The sequence below is a fragment of the Macaca nemestrina genome, chromosome 20, assembly GCF_043159975.1.
Source record: "Macaca nemestrina isolate mMacNem1 chromosome 20, mMacNem.hap1, whole genome shotgun sequence".
Classification (NCBI taxonomy): Eukaryota; Metazoa; Chordata; class Mammalia; order Primates; family Cercopithecidae; genus Macaca; species Macaca nemestrina.
Window position 1 is genome coordinate 55,153,118 of NC_092144.1, and position 17,857 is coordinate 55,170,974.

General features: G+C 52.6%; 1 protein-coding gene across 3 annotated transcripts; it reads left to right on the top strand.

Annotated features, from left to right (window-relative positions):
- The first annotated feature begins 10,287 nt into the window (after positions 1 to 10,287).
- On the top strand, positions 10,288 to 17,857 carry LOC105478525 (apolipoprotein C-II). Of its 3 annotated transcripts, XM_071087125.1 has the most exons (5): positions 10,305 to 10,415; positions 12,490 to 12,631; positions 16,602 to 16,669; positions 16,812 to 16,971; positions 17,450 to 17,857. In XM_071087125.1, the coding sequence occupies exons 1-5, from the start codon at positions 10,340 to 10,342 to the stop codon at positions 17,538 to 17,540; spliced, it is 537 nt and encodes a 178-aa protein (XP_070943226.1). In that variant the 5' UTR covers positions 10,305 to 10,339; the 3' UTR covers positions 17,541 to 17,857. The 3 variants fall into 3 exon arrangements, with proteins under 3 accessions (XP_011734216.1, XP_070943226.1, XP_011734217.1); XM_011735915.2 differs by lacking the exons at positions 10,305 to 10,415; positions 12,490 to 12,631 and adding an exon at positions 14,160 to 14,250; XM_011735914.3 differs by lacking the exons at positions 16,602 to 16,669; positions 16,812 to 16,971; positions 17,450 to 17,857 and adding an exon at positions 13,316 to 13,674 and having other exon boundaries at positions 10,288 to 10,415.

Consider the following 17,857-nt stretch of genomic DNA (forward strand, 5'->3'; position numbering starts at 1 on the left):
GGCAGGAGAATCACTTGAACTCGGGAGGCGGAGGTTGCAGTGAGCGGAGATCACGCCATTGCACTCCAGCCTGGGTAACAAGAGCAAAACTCAGTCTCAACAAAAAAAAAAAAGGAAAGGAAATCCTGAAGCTGGGCGTGATGGCTCACACCTGTAATCCCAGCACTTTGGGATGCCAAGGCAGGAGGGTCACTCGAGGCCAGGAGTTGGAGACCATCCTGGCCAACATGGTGAAACCCCATCTCTACTAAAAATACTAACATTAGCCAGGTGTGGTGGTGTGCACCTGTAATCCCAGCTACTTGGGAGGCTGAGGCATGAGAATCGCTTGAACCCAGGAGGTGGAGACTGCAGTGAGCCAAGATCATGCCACTGCACTTCAGCCTGGGTGTCAGAGCAAGGCTCCATCTCAAAACATGAAAGGAAATCCTGGGCCGGGCGCGGTGGTTCACGCCTGTAATCCCAGCACTTTGGGAGGCCAAGGCAGGCGGATCACAAGGTCAGGAGTTTGAGACCAGCCTGGCCAATATGGTGAAACCCCGTCTCTACTACAAATACAAAAATTAGCCGGGCATGGTGGCGGGCACCTGTAGTCCCAGCTACTCAGGAGGCTGAGGCAGGAGAATTGCCTGAACCCGGGAGGCAGAGGTTGCAGTGAGCCAAGATCGTGCCACTGCACTCCAGCCTGGGCAACAGAGCGAGACTGTGTCTCAAAAAAAAGAAAAGAAAAAAAGAAAAAAGGAAATCCTGGGCTGGGTGCAGTGGCTCACGCCTATAATCCCAGCACTTTGGGAGGCCAAGGCAGGTGCATTACAAGGTCAGGAGATTGAGACCATCCTGGCTAACATGGTGAAACCCCGTTTCTACTAAAAATACAAAAAAAATAGCCGGGCGTAGGGGCATGGGGGTGGGCGCCTGTAGCCCCAGCTACTCGGGAGGCTGAGGCAGGAGAATGGTGTGAACCCAGGAGGCAGAGCTTGCAGTGAACCAAGATTGGGCCACTGCACTCCAGCCTGGAGGACAGAGCAAGACTCTGTCTCAAAAAAAAAAAAAAAAAAGAAAAAGGAAATCCTGAAGGTGGGCACAGTGTCTTATGCCTGTAATCCCAGCACTTTGGAGGGCTGAGGTGGGAGGATCATTTGAGGCCAGGAGTTCAAGACTAGCCGGGGTAACATGGTGAGACACTGTTTCTACCAAAAAAAAAAAAAAAAAAAAAGATATAAAGAGAATAAATAAATGTATAAATATTACTCTCTGGGGTTAATGTATTCCCTTCTCCCCAAAAATCAATTCTCCAAACTCCTATACTCTCCTCTCTTCTCACTCAGCAGTCTGTTAGAACTCAAGTCAGACTTTTTGTTTGTTTGTTTTTTGAGGCAGAGTCTCACTCTGTTGCCTAGGCTGGAGTGCAGCAGCACCATCTCAGCCCACTGCAACCTCTGCCTCCCAGGTTCAAGCGATTCTCCTGCTCAGCCTCCTGAGTAGCTGGGACTACAGGCGTGTGTGTGCCACCACACCCAGGTAATTTTTGTATTTGTAGTAGAGACGGGGTTTCGCCATGTTGCCCAGGCTGGTCTTGAACTCCTGAGCTCTAGCGATCAACCCTCCTCGGCCTCCCAAAGTGCTGGGGTTACAGGCATGAACCACCGTGTCCGGCCTCAAGGCAGACTATGCTCTTCCTCTGCTCAGAACTCTCCTGACTCTCAGAGTCAACCCAGAAGAACTTACCAAAGGCCTATAAACGGAACACTACCCTGTCCATGATCGCCTCATCTCTGTCTCTCTGTCCATCACTCACAAGCAACTCCTCGCTATTCCTCCAACGTATTGGGCACGCTCCCACCACAGGGCCCTTGCAGTTCCTGTTCCTCTTCCTGGAATGCTCTTCCCAGGGGTCCAGATATCTGCCTGACTCCCTCCTCACTTCCTCCGGTTCTCTTCCAAAATCATCCCTTGCCAGACGTGGTGGCACACGCCTGTAATCCTAACACTTTGAGAGGCCAAGGTGGGAGGATTGCTTCAGCTCAGGAGTTCAAGACCAGCCTGGGCAACATAGCAAGACCCCATCACTCCTAAAAAAAAAAAAAAGAAAAGAAAAATTAGCTGGGCATGGTGGTGCACACCTGTGGGCCCAGCCACCAGGGAGGCTGAGGTAGGAGGATGGCTTTGAATCAGGGAGGTTGAGGCTGCAGTGAGCCATGTTCTGAATTAGATACTGGTGATGATTGTGCATCCTTGCCAGTATAGGAAAAACCATTGAACTGTACACTTTAAAAGGGTAAATTTAGCCGGACGCAGTGGCTCATGCCTGTAATCCTAGCACTTTCGGATTCCGAGGCGGGCAGATCACTTGAGCTTAACAGTTCTTTTTTTTTTTTTTTTTTTTTTTTTTTTGAGACGGAGTCTCGCTCTGTCGCCCAGGCTGGAGTGCAGTGGCGCGATCTCGGCTCACTGCAAGCTCCACCTCCCAGGTTCACGCCATTCTCCCGCCTCAGCCTCCGAGTAGCTGGGACTACAGGCGCCCGCCACCACGCCCGGCTAGTTTTTTTTTTTTTGTATTTTTAGTAGAGACGGGGTTTCACCATGTTAGTCAGGATGGTCTCGATCTCCTGACCTCGTGATCCACCCGCCTCGGCCTCCCAAAGTGCTGGGATTACAGGCTTGAGCCACCGTGCCCGGCCTGAGCTTAACAGTTCTAAACCAGCCTGACCAACATGGTGAAACCCCATCTCTACTAAAAATTTAAAAATTAGCCAGGCATGGTGGCAGGTGCCTGTAGTCTCAGCTACTTGGGAGGCTGAGGCATGAGAATTTCTTGAACCTGGGGGCAGAGGCTACAGTGAGCTGAGATTGCCCCACTGCTCTCCAGCCTGGGCAACAGAGTGAGACTCAATCTCAAAAAAAAAAAAAAAAAAAAAAGGTAAATTTTATGGAATGTGAATTATAACTCAATTTTTCAACATGCATTAGGAGGGACATTTCAAACTCTTTTTTACCCCAGCCTTCCCTACCATGACCCAGAGTATCCAGCCAGGAGGGGAGCGGCTAGAGACACCAGAAGATTAGCAGAGAGGAGGGTGCAGGGATTTGGGGGATGAGGGAATGGGATTCAGACCAGGGACAGGATCCAGGGATAGAGAGAAGGAGATGAGAGTGGTTTGGGGGCTTGGTGACTTAGAGAACAGAATTGCAGGCTCTGTTTTTGGGTTTTGGGGCCCACCCCGCCCCCTTCCGATCTCTTAGTTCCCATCCTCCAGCAGCTGTTTGTGTGCTGCCTCTGAAGTCCAGCCTGAATGACCTTCAGCCTGTTCCCGTCCCTGAGATGGGCAAACATTGCAAGCAGCAAACAGCAAACACACAGCCCTCCCTGCGTGCTGACCTTGGAGCTGGGGCAGAGGTCAGAGACCTCCCTGGGCCCACGCCACCTCCAACATCCACTTGACCTCTTGGATTTTGGTGGAGAGGGGCCGAGGTTGTCCTGGCCTTGTTAGGTAGTGTGAGAGGGTCCCGGTTCAAAACCACCCCCTGCTGGTTGGGGAGTTGTCAGTAAGTGGCTCCGCCCCCACCCCAAGCCTGTTTCCCCATCTGTACAATGGAAGTGATAAAGATGCTCACCTGATAGGGTTTTTGTGGCAAATAAGTGGTTTTTTTTTTTTTTTTTTGAGACGGAGTCTTGCTGTGTCACCCAGGCTGGAATGCAATGGTGTAATCTCAGCTCACTGCAACCTCCACCTCCTGGGTTCAAGCGATTCTCTTGCCTCAGCCTCCCGAGTAGCTGGGATTACAGGCATGCACCACCACACCCACCTAATTTTTTGTATTTAGTAGAGACGGGGTTTCATCATGTTGGTCAGGCTGGTCTTGAACTCCTGACCTCAGGTGATCCACCTGCCTCAGCCTCCCGAAGTGTTGGGATTACAGGCGTGAGCCACTGTGCTCGGCCTTGGTTTTTTTTTTTTTTTGAAATGGAGTTTTTTTTTTTTTTTTGAGACGGAGTCTCACTCTGCCGCCCAGGCTGGAGTGCAGTGGCCAGATCTCAGCTCACTGCAAGCTCCGCCTCCCGGGTTCACGCCATTCTCCTGCCTCAGCCTCCCGAGTAGCTGGGACTACAGGCGCCGCCACCTCGCCCAGCTAGTTTTTTGTATTTTTTAAAGTAGAGACGGGGTTTCACCGTGTCAGCCAGGATGGTCTTGATCTCCTGACCTCGTGATCCGCCCGTCTCGGCCTCCCAAAGTGCTGGGATTACAGGCTTGAGCCACCGCGCCCGGCCTGAAATGGAGTCTTGCTCTGTCACCCAGGCTGGAGCACAGCGGTGCAATCTCGGCTCACTGCCAACTCCATCTCCCGGGTTCAAGTGATTCTCCTGCCTCAGCCTCCCGAGTAGTTGGGACTACAGGTATGTGCCACCACACCCAACTAATTTTTGTATTTTTAGTAGAGACGGGGTTTCACCATGTTGGTGGTCTCAATCTCTTGACCTTGTGATCCACCTGCCTCGGCCTCCCAAAGTGCTGGTATTACAGGCGTGAGCCACCACGCCCGGCCCCCCCACTTTTTTTTTTTTTTTTTTTTTTGAGATGGAATCTGGCTCTGTCACCCAGGCTAGAGTGCATTGCGCCATCTTGGCTCACTGCAACTTCTGCCTCCTGGGTTCAAGCGATTCTCCTGCCTCAAGCTCCCAAGTAGCTGGGATTATAGGCGCCCACCACCATGCCTGGCTAATTTTTTTTTTTTTTTTTTTTTTTTTTTTGAGACGGAGTCTCGCTCTGTCACCCAGGCTGGAGTGCAGTGGCCGGATCTCAGCTCACTGCAAGCTCCGCTTCCCAGGTTTACGCCATTCTCCTGCCTCAGTCTCCCGAGTAGCTGGGACTACAGGCGCCCGCCACCTCGCCCGGCTAGTTTTTTTTTTTTGTATTTTTAGTAGAGATGGGGTTTCACCATGTTAGCCAGGATGGTCTCGATCTCCTGACCTCATGATCCGCCCGTCTCGGCCTCCCAAAGTGCTGGGATTACAGGCTTGAGCCACTGCGCCCGGCCTGCCTGGCTAATTTTTGTATTTTTAGTGGAGACAGGGTTTCACTATATTGTCCAGGCTGATCTCAAACTCCTGACCTCAAGTGATCTGCCCATGTCAGCCTCCCAAAGTACTGGGATTACAGGCATGAGCCACTATGCCCCACTCCTATTAAGTACATTAATCATCTAAAAGCCCTGCTGTGGTTCCTGCCACACAGTGTGTGCTGGGGAAGCATGCACTAATGAAACAGCAGCTGGCGTTGACGGAGCACCTATGCAGCATTTTCTGTGCACGATCTTTACTCTACCGGGCAACCCTATGGGGGTAGGTAGTCCATGACTGCCATTCATGGATGAAGAAACAGGCCCAGACAGGTGAAGCAACTTGCCCCAGGTCATACCGCTAGAAAGAGGTAGAATCGGCCAGGCCTAGTGGCTAACGCCTATAATCCCAGCACTTTGGGAGGCCGAGGCAGGCGGATCACTTGAGATCAGGAGTTCAAAACCAGCCTGGCCAACATGGTGAAACCCCATCTCTACTAAAAATACAAAAATTAGCCGGGCGTGGTGGCGGACGCCTGTGATCCCAGCTACTCAAGAGGCTGAGGCAGAAGAATTGCTTGAACCCAGGAAGTGGAGGTTGCAGTAAGCCAAGATCATATCACTGCACTCCAGCCTGGGCGACTGAGCAAGACTCCATCTCAAAAAAAAAAAAAAAAAAAAAAAAAGAGGTTGGGCGCAGTGCCTCACATCTGTAATCCCAGCACTTTGGGAGGCCTTGGCGTGTGGATCACCTGAGGTCAGGATTTCAAGACCAGCCTGGCCAATGTGGTGAAACCCTGTCTATACTAAAAATGCAAAAATTAGCTAGGCGTGGTGGCAAGCGCCTGTAGTCCCAGCTACTCAAGAAGCTGAGGTAGGAGAATTGCTTGAACCCAGGAGATGGAAGTTGCAGTGAGCTGAGATCGCGCCACTGCACTACAGCATGGGCGATAGAGCAAGACTCCGTCTCAAAAAAGAAAGAAAGGAAGAAAGAAAGAAAGAGAGAGAGAGAGGGAGGGAGGGAGGGAGGAAGAAAGGAAAGGAGAGGAGAGGAGAGGAGAGGAGAGGAAGAAAAAGGTAGAGTCAGGCTCTGAACCCCACACCAAGCTGGTTTTCATAACACAACACATAATGGGTTTGTAGGCCGGGCGCGGTGGCTCAAGCCTGTAATCCCAGCACTTTGGGAGGCCGAGACGGGCGGATCACGAGGTCAGGAGATCGAGACCATCCTGGTTAACACGGTGAAACCCCGTCTCTACTAAAAAATACAAAAAAAATTAGCCGGGCGAGGTGGCGGCGCCTGTAGTCCCAGCTACTCGGGAGGCTGAGGCAGGAGAATGGCCTGAACCCGGGAGGCGGAGCTTGCAGTGAGCTGAGATCCGGCCACTGCACTCCAGCCCGGGCGACAGAGCGAGACTCTGTCTCAAAAAACAAAACAAAAAACATAATGGGTTTGTTTTTGTTTTTTATTTTGGGTTTTTGTTTGCTTGTTGTGGAGACAGGGTCACCCGGGCTGTAGTGCAATGGTACAATCATAGCTCACTGTAGCCTTGAACCCCTAGACTCAAGCAATCCTCCCACCTCGGCCTCCTCAGTAGCTGGGACTACAGGTGCATGCCACCACGCCTGGCTAATTTTTTTTATTTTTAGTAGAGATGAGGTCTCCCTGTGTTGCCCAGACTAGTGTCTAACTCCTGGGCTCAGGTGATCCTCCCACAAGGGATTACAAGGGATTACAGGCATAAGCCACCATGCTGGCCCCCTTTTTTTTTTTTTTTTTTTTTTGAGACGGAGTCTCTTACTGTCACCCAAGCTGGAGTGCAATGGCGCGATCTCGGCTCACTGCAACCTCTGCCTCCCGGGTTCAAGCAATTCTCCTGCCTCAGCCTCCTGAGTAGCTGAGATTACAGGTGCCCACCACCACACCCAGCTTTTTTTTTTTTTTTTTGGTATTTTTAGTAGAGACAGGGTTTCACCATGTTGGTCAGGCTGGTCTCGAACTCCTGACCTTGTAATCCACCTGCCTTGGCCTCCCAAAGTGATGGAATTAGAGGCATGAATCACTGCACCCGGCTTTTTTTTTTTTTTTTTTTTTAAGAGATGGGGGTCTTACTATGTTGCCCAGGCTGGGCTTTCAAACTCCTGGGCTCAAGGAATCCTCCTACCACAGCTTCCTGAGTAGCTGGGGCTACAGTACCTGGCTGTTTTTGGTTTTTATAATTGTGATAAAATATAAACAACATGGCTGGGTGCAGTGGCTCAGCCCTGTAATCCCAACGCTTTGGGAGGTCGAGGTGGGAGGATTACTTGAGCCTAGGAGTTCAAGACCAGCCTGGGCAACTTGGCAAAACCCTGTCTCTACAAAAATAAAAAAATTAGCTGGGCAGCCAGGTGTGGTGGCTCATGCCTGCAATCCCAGCACTTTGGGAGGCTGAGGTGGGTGGATCACTTGAGAGGTCAGCAGTTCGAGACCATCCTGGCCAACATGGTGAAAACCCGTCTCTTTAAAAATACAAAAAATTGAGCCGGGCATGGTGGCTCATGCCTGTAATCCTAGCACTTTGGGAGGCTGAGGCAGGTGGATCACCTGAGGTCAGGAGTTCGAGCCCAACCTGGCCAACATTGTGAAACCCCGTCTCTACTAAAAATACAAAAAATTAGCTGGGCGTGGTGGCAGGTGCCTATAATTCCAGCTACTAAGGAGGCTGAGGCCGGAGAATTGCTTGAACCTGGGAGGCGGAGGTTGCAGCGAGTTGAGATCATACCTTTGCACTCCAGCCGGGGCAACAAGAGCGAAACTCTGTCTCAAATAAATAAATGCATACATATATACATACATACACACATACATACATACAAAAACTTTGCCGGGCATGGTTGCCGCGCGCCTGTAATTCCAGCTACTCAGGAGGCTGAAGCAGGAGAATCACTGGAACCAGGGAGGCAGAGGTTGCAGTGAGCCAAGATCGTGCCATTGCACTCTAGCCTGGGTGACAGAGTGAGACTCCACCTCAAAAACAAAAACAAAACTTACCATTGCAGCCATTTTTTAGGTGTACAGTTCAGTGGCATTAAGTACATTCACCTTGTTGTGCAACCATCACCACTATTTCCAGGATATCTTCGTCATCCCAAACAGAAACTCTGGGTGTTTTCAATCTGCTGATGATTGTTACCAAGGAACTCCAGGGGACATCTGCTGTGCTCATGCTGGGGCCTCTGGGATGGACAGGATTCTGCCAAGGCAGACATTTGGGTCAAGATAGTCCTGCACAGTTGTTCAGGTTGTGGCCAAGATTGGGTTTGCAGATTTGTTATGTAAAAATGCAGGATGCTCAGTTACATTTGAATTTCAGATTAATAGCAAAAAAACTTTTTGGTACAATTCCCAAATATTGCATGGGACATATTTATACTAAAACATCATGCACTGTTGATTTGAAATTCAAATATAATTGGGCCTCCTCTACTTCATCTGGCAAGCATAGACAAAAGAGTCCAGTCCACAGTCCCCTGACTGAGCCATGTGCCCTGGGGTGCAGCTGGGTCCGTCAAGAGAAAAATGTTCTATTTCTGGCACTATTTCTGGCCTGATGTGGGTTTTTTTTTTGTTTTTTTTTTAGACAGACTCTCACTCTATCGCCCAGGCTGGAGTGCAGTGGCACAATCTCAGCTCACTGCAATCTTCGCCTCCCAGGTTGAAGCGATTCTCCTGCCTCAGCCTCCTGAGTAGCTGGAACTACAGGCACACGCCGCCATACCCAGCTAATTTTTGTATTTTTAGTAGAGACGGGGTTTCACTATGTTGGCCATGATGGTCTCGATCTCCTAACCTCATGATCCACCCGCCTTGGCCTCCCAAAGTGCTGGGATTACAGGTATGAGTCACCATACCTGGCCTTTGTTGGTTTTTGTTGTTGTTAATGTTGTTTTGTTTTTGAGACAAGGTCTCGCTCCATTGCCCCCCACTGAGTAGCTGGGATTATAGGCATGCACCACCACACCTGGCTAATTTTTGTATTTTTAGTAGAGACCAGGTTTCACTATGTTTCCCAGGCTGGTCTTGAACTCCTGGCCTCAAGTGATCCACCTGCCTCAGCCTCCCAAAGTGCTGGGATTTCAGGTGGGAGCCACCGCCCTGGCCCAGGACCTGATGTTGATGACCTCCTACTATGTGCACCTGCAGCTGTCCTGCATAGGCCTCAGCCCTCCTGCATGAGGACGCTGGGAGGCAGGTGCTCCCTATCAACCCCATGTTACAGTTGAACAAATTGAGCCCTGGAAAAGAAAACGTATTTGCCCAGGTCATGCGGTGAAGGAGTGGGGGATTCGAAGCCCAGGTCCGTCTGAAGCCAGAGTCACCTGGAGGAGAAAGAGCTGGAATTGAGAACTCAAGGAATGCGTGGAGGTGATCGGGTTCCACCCTACCCGGAAAGAAACAGAGGCTGGAGACATGAGACTGTGTTGCTATTTCCTGCCATCATCCCTTAGGCCCTGTTGAGGCCCTACCACAAGCCTGGCCCTGCAGCCCAGTGGCTAGGAGAAATTAGACACAAAATAATAATAACAGCGATGATCTTTGAGCACCTATAATGCCAGGCTCCATGGTAAGAGCTTTCTTTGTTTTTGTTTTGTTGTTTTGTTTTGTTTTGAGACAGAGTCTTTTTGTCACCCAGGCTGAAGTGCAATGGCGTGATCGTGGCTCACTGTAGCCTTCACCTCCCGGGTTCAAGTGATTCTCCTGCCTCAGTCTCCTGAGTAGCTGGGATTACAGGCGCGTGTCACTATGTCTGGCTAATTTTTGTATTTTTAGTAGAGACAGGGTTTCACCGTGTTGGCCAGGTTGGTCTCAAACTTCTGGCCTCATATGATCTGCCCACCTCGGCCTCCCAAAGTGTTGGGATTACAGGCATGAGCCACTGTGCCTTTCTTTGTATTTGTTCAAGTAATATCCTGAAATATGTACTATGTCTCACACTTTATAGAGGAGGAAACAGGCCAGCAAATGAGGCTGTCATGGGAGGTGGAGACAGGATTTGAACCTGCTTCAGTGCAGGAGGCTCAAGAGCCTCTGTCTTCTCTCAGGGCACGGTGTGGGAGGGTGGGAAGGAGGGAGGCCCACAGAGGCATGACCTCTGATTGCCACTGTCACCTGGGCCCGGCTCTTTGAAGTCTCTGCCAAGTGGGGAGGTGGCCGGAGGAGGGCCCTGCTCTGTGCAGCCTCCCCTCCCCCGGCCCACAGAGTTGAGCACAGAGGGACAGAGGCACGGAACCCCCAGAAATGTCCCTCCTCAGAAACAGGCTCCAGGACCTGCCTGCCCTGTGCCTCTGTGTGCTGGTCCTGGCCTGCATTGGGGGTGAGAAGAAGAGGGTGGAGGGATGTGGGGCCCACACCTGGTGGGTGTGAGTGTGGCTGTGTGTCCTGTGGCTCCGTAGCCACGTGAGACGTGAGTACGGAGCGTGTGCGTGTCGGGGAGTGTGTGTGTCAGTAGTTGAGAGTAAAGTGTGAATATAACATTGGTACAAACTGGGATCATCTGTGCATGTGTGTGTGTGCGTGCGTGGAACTGGGAGTACACAGTCGTGGTAAAAGTGCATGTCTGTGTGCATGTATGTATTTGTGTGCACCTGTCTCTCTGTGGGGTACATGTGTGCAAAATATTTGAGTGTGTGGACACATGTGAGGGGGTCTGTGAGTGTGTGCTGGTGTGTGCGTCTGTGTTTTGCATATGCATTTAATTTTTTTTTTTTTTTTGAGACAAAGTCTCTTTTCACCCAGTGCGTGACAGTGCAGTGGTGCGATCTCGGCTCACTGCATCACCCACCTCCCCAGTTCAAGCGATTCTCCTGCCTCAGCCTTCAGAGTATTTGGGACTACAGACGCACGCCACCACGCCTGCCTAATTTTTTATATTTTTGGTAGAGACAGGGTTTTGCCATGTTGCCCAGGCTGGTCTTGAACTCCTGACTTCAGGTGATCCGCCCACCTTGGCCTCCCAAAGTGCTGGGATTACAGGCATGAGCCACCATGCCCGGCGATGTACTTTATTTTAAAATGGGATCATATTCTAGATCAGTGTCATCCAGTAGAAATTTAAATTTTTAACACAGGGCCGGGCACGTTGGCTCATGCCTGTAATCCCAGCACTTTGGAAGGCCGAGGCGGGCAGATCACAAGGTCAGGAGATTGAGACCATCCTGGCTAACGGACGGGTAAAAACCTGTCTCTACTAAAAATACAAAAAATTAGCCACACATAGTGGCACACACCTGTAGTCCTAGCTACGTGGGAGGCTGAGGCCAGAGAATCACTTGAACCCGGGAGGCGGAGCTTGCAGTGAGCCAAGATCGCGCCACTGCACTCCAGCCTGGGCGACAGAGCAAGACTCAGTCTCAAAAAAAAAAAAAAAGAAATTAACACGTATATAGCGCCTACAATGTGCAAGGCACCATTCTATGTGCATCGTATGTATTAACTCTTAATTCTCACAATAACCCTGCGGTAGGTACTATTATCCCATTCTACAGAAGGGGAAACTGAGTCATGGGGAGAGAGGATAAGTCACTGGCCAAGGCACACAGCCGGCCACATGTGGCCCCCGCGTGACGGTTGGTCTCTGTAGGCGAGGCTTTGTCCAGACGCGTGGGTAGAAGGTCTGGCCTGGAAAGAGGAACTGACAGCAAGGCTGAGCCAATGTCTGCCCCTGGGGGCAGAAAGTCACCTCCTGCTTTCCCTCCACTGTCCATAGAGGTAGCTTAGACAGGGTGGGGGTCACAGGAGACTAAGGGGGAAAGGGGTAGTTCCTGGGCAGCAAAATCAGGTGGTGAAGGGAGGCATCAGAGGATGGCAATTAGAGAGGCCATTAGAGGGAAACCATAGGCAGACAGGGTGACAGGAGAGACTACTGACACAAGGTGAAGAGATGGCCCGGCCGGACGGGGTGGCTCACATCTGTAATCCCAGCATTTTGGGAGGCTGAGGTGGGTGGATCACTTGAGGTCAGGAGTTTAAGGCCCCAACATGGCAAAACCCCATCTCTACTTAAAATATAAAAATTAGCCGGGCATGGTGGCACATGCCTGTAATCCTAGCTACTCAGGAGGCTGAGGCAGGAAAATTGCTTGAATCCAGGAGGTGGAGGTTGTAATGAGACAAGATCATGCCACTGCACTCCACCCTGGGCAACAGAGCAAGAGACTGACTCTGTCTCAAAAAAAAAAAAAAAAAAAAGGGGAGAGAGAGAGATGACTGATGGTTGAAGGAGGGGTAAGCGATCATGGGACATATACGGGTAAAGGCAGGAGGCAAGAGGACTGGCAGGGGGCTGCCCCTGGGCCACCAGGAGTGACACAGGATGAGCATGGCGGGAAAGGGAGAAGGGGGGATTGTAGGGTCCCAGCCCGCCCAAGTTGCCCTCTGGTTCCACCTAGCATGCCAGTCAGAAGCCTATGAAGGAACCCCCAGCCCCCCACCAAAGCTAAAGATGAGTCACTGGAGCCTGGTGACGGGCAGGATGAAGGAGCTGCTGGAGCCAGTGTTGAACAGGACCAGAGACAGGTGGCAGTGGTTCTGGTGAGTGTGTGCTGGACTGGGTGGCAGGAGAGGACTCCTGGGTCTGAGGGAGGAGGGGCTGGGGCCCTGTATCTCTGGGTCTGAGAGAGGAGGGGCTGGGGGCCTGGGCTCCTGGGTCTGAGGGAGGGGATGGGGGCCTGGGCTCCTGGGTCTGAGGGAGGAGGGACTGAGGCCCTGTATCTCTGGGTCTGAGGGAGGCAGGCTGGGGGCCTGGACTCCTGGGTCTGAGGGAGAAGGAGGGGCTGGGGGCCTGGACTCCTGGGCCTGAGGGAGAAGGAGGGGCTGGGGGCCTGGACTCCTGGGCCTGAGGGAGAAGGAGGGGCTGGGGGCCTGGACTCCTGGGCCTGAGGGAGAAGGAGGGGCTGGGGGCCTGGACTCCTGGGCCTGAGGGAGAAGGAGGGGCTGGGGGCCTGGACTCCTGGGCCTGAGGGAGAAGGAGGGGCTGGGGGCCTGGACTCCTGGGCCTGAGGGAGAAGGAGGGGCTGGGGGCCTGGACTCCTGGCTGGAACCCCTGGGTTTCAGGGAGGAGGAAAGGGCGGCAGTGGGGCTGTGACCCCTAGGTCTGGGAGGAGCAGAGGGTTAGAGCTGAGAGCAAGAACTGGGTCAGAGAAAGGCGCAGATAAATGGGGCAGAGAACACCTGGGGAGAGCTGGGGCCTCCACTGTGATGTCCTCTCTCCCTCAGGAGCCCCAGCACCTTCCGGGGCTTCATGCAGACGTACTATGACGACCACCTCAGGGACCTGGGTCCGCGCACCAAGGCCTGGCTCCTCAAATCCAAAGAAAGCCTCTTGAACAAGACCCACAGCCTGTGCCCCAGGATTGTCTGTGGGGACAAGGACCAGGGTTAAAATATTCATAAAAGCCAGGGGTGGTTGTGGCGGGTGCCTGTAGTCCCAGCGACTCAGGAGGCTGAGGTGGAAGGATGGCTTGAGCCCGGGAGTCCGAGACCAGCCTGGGCAACACAGCGAGATCCCTTGGGGGGGAAACAAAAAGAAATAATAAAAGTTCATACTTCTCCAATAAATAAAGTCTCACCTGTGTCCCTGTCTGGATCCTTCCCCAGTGTGGCCAGAAGAAAACCCACCCCACCTCCTCCCAGGAATTAATGAGTAGAAGAGGTGACACCTGATGGGGAAGGGAGAGTTGGGGGGTAGGGAAGGGTATCAAGGGATAACACCCTATTGTGGGTTTGTGGAGAATGGGGGACTTCGAGGCGCACCAGTTTCAGGAGGGTGAGGGCAGGAGTGCAGGTGGAGTCAGCAGGTCCCCATGATGGCCCTCATTGAGAACTTCGCCCTTGTCTCCCACAAGCTCTGACTCCATTCCCAGTGGGCACCCAGCACCTCCGACCCCTCCACAGCCCCCAAGCCAGCCTCTGTCAGAGGCAAATTCTCAGAGTGAGGGTTCCCTGTCACTTGAGTGAAGGTTCCCTGTGGCATGACCTTGGGGGATGTCATTGCCCTTTCTGTCCCCATCCACCCCCTCAGTGGTTCTGTTGGCCAGGACTTTGGCCTAGACAAAGGATGGGGGTGGTGGCTGTGGAGCGGAAGTGGGTCTCAAACGCTATAAAGCCTCTCTATGCCTGTCCGGAGCTGGTGAGGACAGCCCGCGAGTCTGGTAAGAGAGGGACCCAGGGTGCGGGGGCAGGGGGGCGTCAGCAGGGAGAGGGCAAAGATCGATAAAGTAGGAATTGTAGGAGGCACAATGTTAGAAGCCCGTGTTGGAACTGTGACTTTGTGTGAGTGTGTGTGTGTGTGTGTGATGGAGTCTTGCTATATTGCCCAGGCTAGACTCAAACTCCTAGGCTCAAGCAATCCTCCTGCCTCAGCCTCCGCAGTAGCTGGGACTATAGGTGCATCACCACACTCCGTAAATCACAGAATTTAGAAATGTAGACTATTTGAACCTCTGCTTAGAGTTGGGTGTCTGAGGAGGGGAGGATCCCTTGAGCCCAGGAGTTTGAGGCTGCAGTGAGCTATGATCTTGCCACTGTGTTCCAGCCTGGGTGACAGAGAAACCCCATTTCTAAAAAAGAAAAAGGGCTAGGCATATTGTCTCACGCCTGTAATCCCAGCACTTTGGGAGGCCGAGGCGGGTGGATCACCTGAGGTCAGGAGTTCAAGACCAGCCTTACCAGCATGGTGAAACCCCATCTCTACTAAAAATACAAAAATTAGCCAGGTGTGGTGGCGCGTGCCTGTAATCCCAGCTACTCCGGAGGCTGAGGCAGGAGAATTGCTTGAACCCGGGAGGCAGAGGTTGCAGTGAGCCCAGATCATGCCACTGCACTCCAGCCTGGGTGACAGAACAAGACTCAATCTTGGGGGAAAAAAAAGAATGAAAGAATTTAAAAATCTAAAAAAGAATTGTAGGCTGGGCGCAGTGGCTTATACCTGTAATCCAAACGCTTTGGGAGGCCGAGGTGGATGGATCACTTGATGTCAGGAGTTGGAGACCAGCCTGGCCAACATGGTGAAACCCCGTCTCTACTAAAAATACAAAAATTAGACAGGTGTGGTGGTGCATGCTTGTATTCCCAGTTACTCAGGAGGCTGAGGCAGGAAAATCACTAGAACCCGGGAGACAGAGGTTGCAGTGAGCCAAAATTCTGCCATTGCACTCCAGCCTGGGCAACAGAGCAAGACCCTGTCTCAAAAAAAAAAAAAAAAAAAGAATTGTAGACCATTTGCTTGAGCCGTTCTTTCTCCAGGGATCAGATTTAAACCTCTTTCTGATGTAGCTACCTCATCTCCTACGTGTGGATGATGATATTGTGCCCTGTGCATGTTCTTTGTAACCAAAAGTGCCTCCCTCATAGGACGAGTGAGAACTCAATGAGCAGATGCAGGGACATGAGGTCTGACTTAGGGCTTTTGATCTAGTGTGGGTCCTTAATGGTGTCTGCAGAGCACCTCCCTGCACTGACTCAGGCTTAGCAAAGGGCAGGGGCTTTGCTGTGTTCCTGCTGGGCCCAGAACTGTTTAGGTGCTCAAGAAAGCCTTCTAGGCTGGGCTCAGTGGCTCACGCCTGTACTCCCAGCACCTTGGGAAGGCCAAGATGGGAGGATCGCTTGAGCCCAGGAGTTCCAGACCAGCCTGGGCAACAAAGCAAGTCCCCCATCTCTACAAAAGAATAAAAATTAGCAGCCAGGCATGGTGGCTCACGCCTGTAATCCCAGCACTTGGGGAGGCCAAGGCAGGCAAATCACTTGAGGTTAGGAGTTCAAGACCCGCCTGGACAACATAGTGAAACCTCATCTCTACTAAAAATACAAAACTTAGGTGGGGCGCAGTGGCTCACGCCTGTAATCCCAGCACTTTGGGAGGCCGAGGAAGATGTATCATGAGGTCAGGAGTTCAAGACCAGCCTGGCCAGCATGGTGGAACCCCCTCTCTACTAAAAATACAAAAAATTAGCCAGGCATGGTGGCAGGCACCTGTAATCCCAGCTCCTTGGGAGGCTGAGGCAGGAGAATTGCTTGAACCCCAGAGGCAGAGGTTGCAGTGAGCTAACACACCACTGCATTCCAGCCTGGATGACAGAGCAAGACTCCATCTCAAAAAAACAAAAACAAAACCAAAAAGCAGCCAGGCGTGGTGGCGGATGCCTGTAATCCCAGCTACTGGGGAAGCTGAGGCAGGAGAATTTCTTGAACCTGGGAGGTATGGGTTGCGGTGAGCCAAGATCGCACCATTATACTCCAACCTGGGTGACAGAGTGAGATTCCGTTTCAAAAAAGGAAATTAAAAAAAAAAAGAATTAAAATGTCAAAATCAGGAGTAGAATCACAGGATGTTGGAAAGTGAGGCCCAAGAAGGGGGCTGTGTCCAAGTCCATGCATGGGAAACTTGACTTGGGCACCGAGTACACACAGAGCAGGATCTCAGTCCCCCCACCAGAGTGGGGCGTGACCACAGGAACAGCCGCCTCCAGTCAGCCTGCCATATGACCCCCACTCAATGTTCCAGGTCTCCCGACACCATGGGCACACGATTCCTCCTGGCTCTGTGTCTCGTCCTCCTGGTACTAGGATTCGGTGAGTGGGGAGGCGAATGAGCTCCAAGCATCTTCTCAGCTCAGGCCCTTCTTACCCCTGCCTCTGCCCTCTCCCCTCATTCCTGCCTCCTTTCCCCCTGCTACAGCCCCATGGGCTCCCCTGACACACTCTCCCCCTGCAGAGGTCCAGGGGGCCCAACTCCCCCAGCAAGATGAACCGCCCAGCCCGGCCTTGCTCAGCCGGGTGCAGGAATCTCTCTCCAGTTACTGGGAGTCAGCAAAGGCAGCCGCCCAGAAGCTGTACGAGAAGACATACCTGCCTGCTGTAGACGAGAAACTCAGGTAGCACCTGCCCCTGGAGAAATGGGGTCTGGCCCGTACCACCGACTGTATCCGGGACCCAGAAGTTCAGGCCCCAGCCCCTCCTCCCTCAGACCCAGGAGTCCGGGCCCCCAGCCCCTCCTCCCTCAGACCCAGGAGTCCGGGCCCCCAGCCCCTCCTCCCTCAGACCCAGGAGTCCGGGCCCCCAGCCCCTCCACCCTCAGACCCAGGAGTCCGGGCCCCCAGCCCCTCCACCCTCAGACCCAGGAGTCCGGGCCCCCAGCCCCTCCACCCTCAGACCCAGGAGTCCGGGCCCCCAGCCTCTCCACCCTCAGACCCAGGAGTCCGGGCCCCCAGCCTCTCCACCCTCAGACCCGGGCCCCCAGCCCCTCTTTCTCCCTCAGACCCAGGAGTCCAGGCCTCAGCCCCTCCTCCCTCAGACCCAGGAGTCCAGGCCCCCAGCCCCTCTTCCCTCTAACCCTCTGTGCTTTCTCCCCAGGGACTTGTACAGCAAAAGCACAGCAGCCATGAGCACTTACACAGGCATTTTTACTGACCAAGTTCTTTCTGTGCTGAAGGGAGAGGAATAACAGCCAGACCCTCCATCTGTGGACAAGGGGAGAGTCCCCCGCTCCCCTGATCCCCCAGGTTCGGACTGAGCTCCCCCTTCCCAGTAGCTCTTGCATCCTGCTCCCAACTCTAGCCTGAATTCTTTTCAACAAAAAATACAATTCAAGTTGCTTCTCATGGATGGCACTGCTTTTCTGAGGACTCAGGGGCCAAGATGGAGGGGCTGACTCAGTCCAGCCAACATTTAATCAGCACCTACTGTTGTGTATGGAGCCCTAACCCATGGGTCCGTGGGAATAAAACAGTGAATAGTAACAGTAAATAATCGAAACAGCAA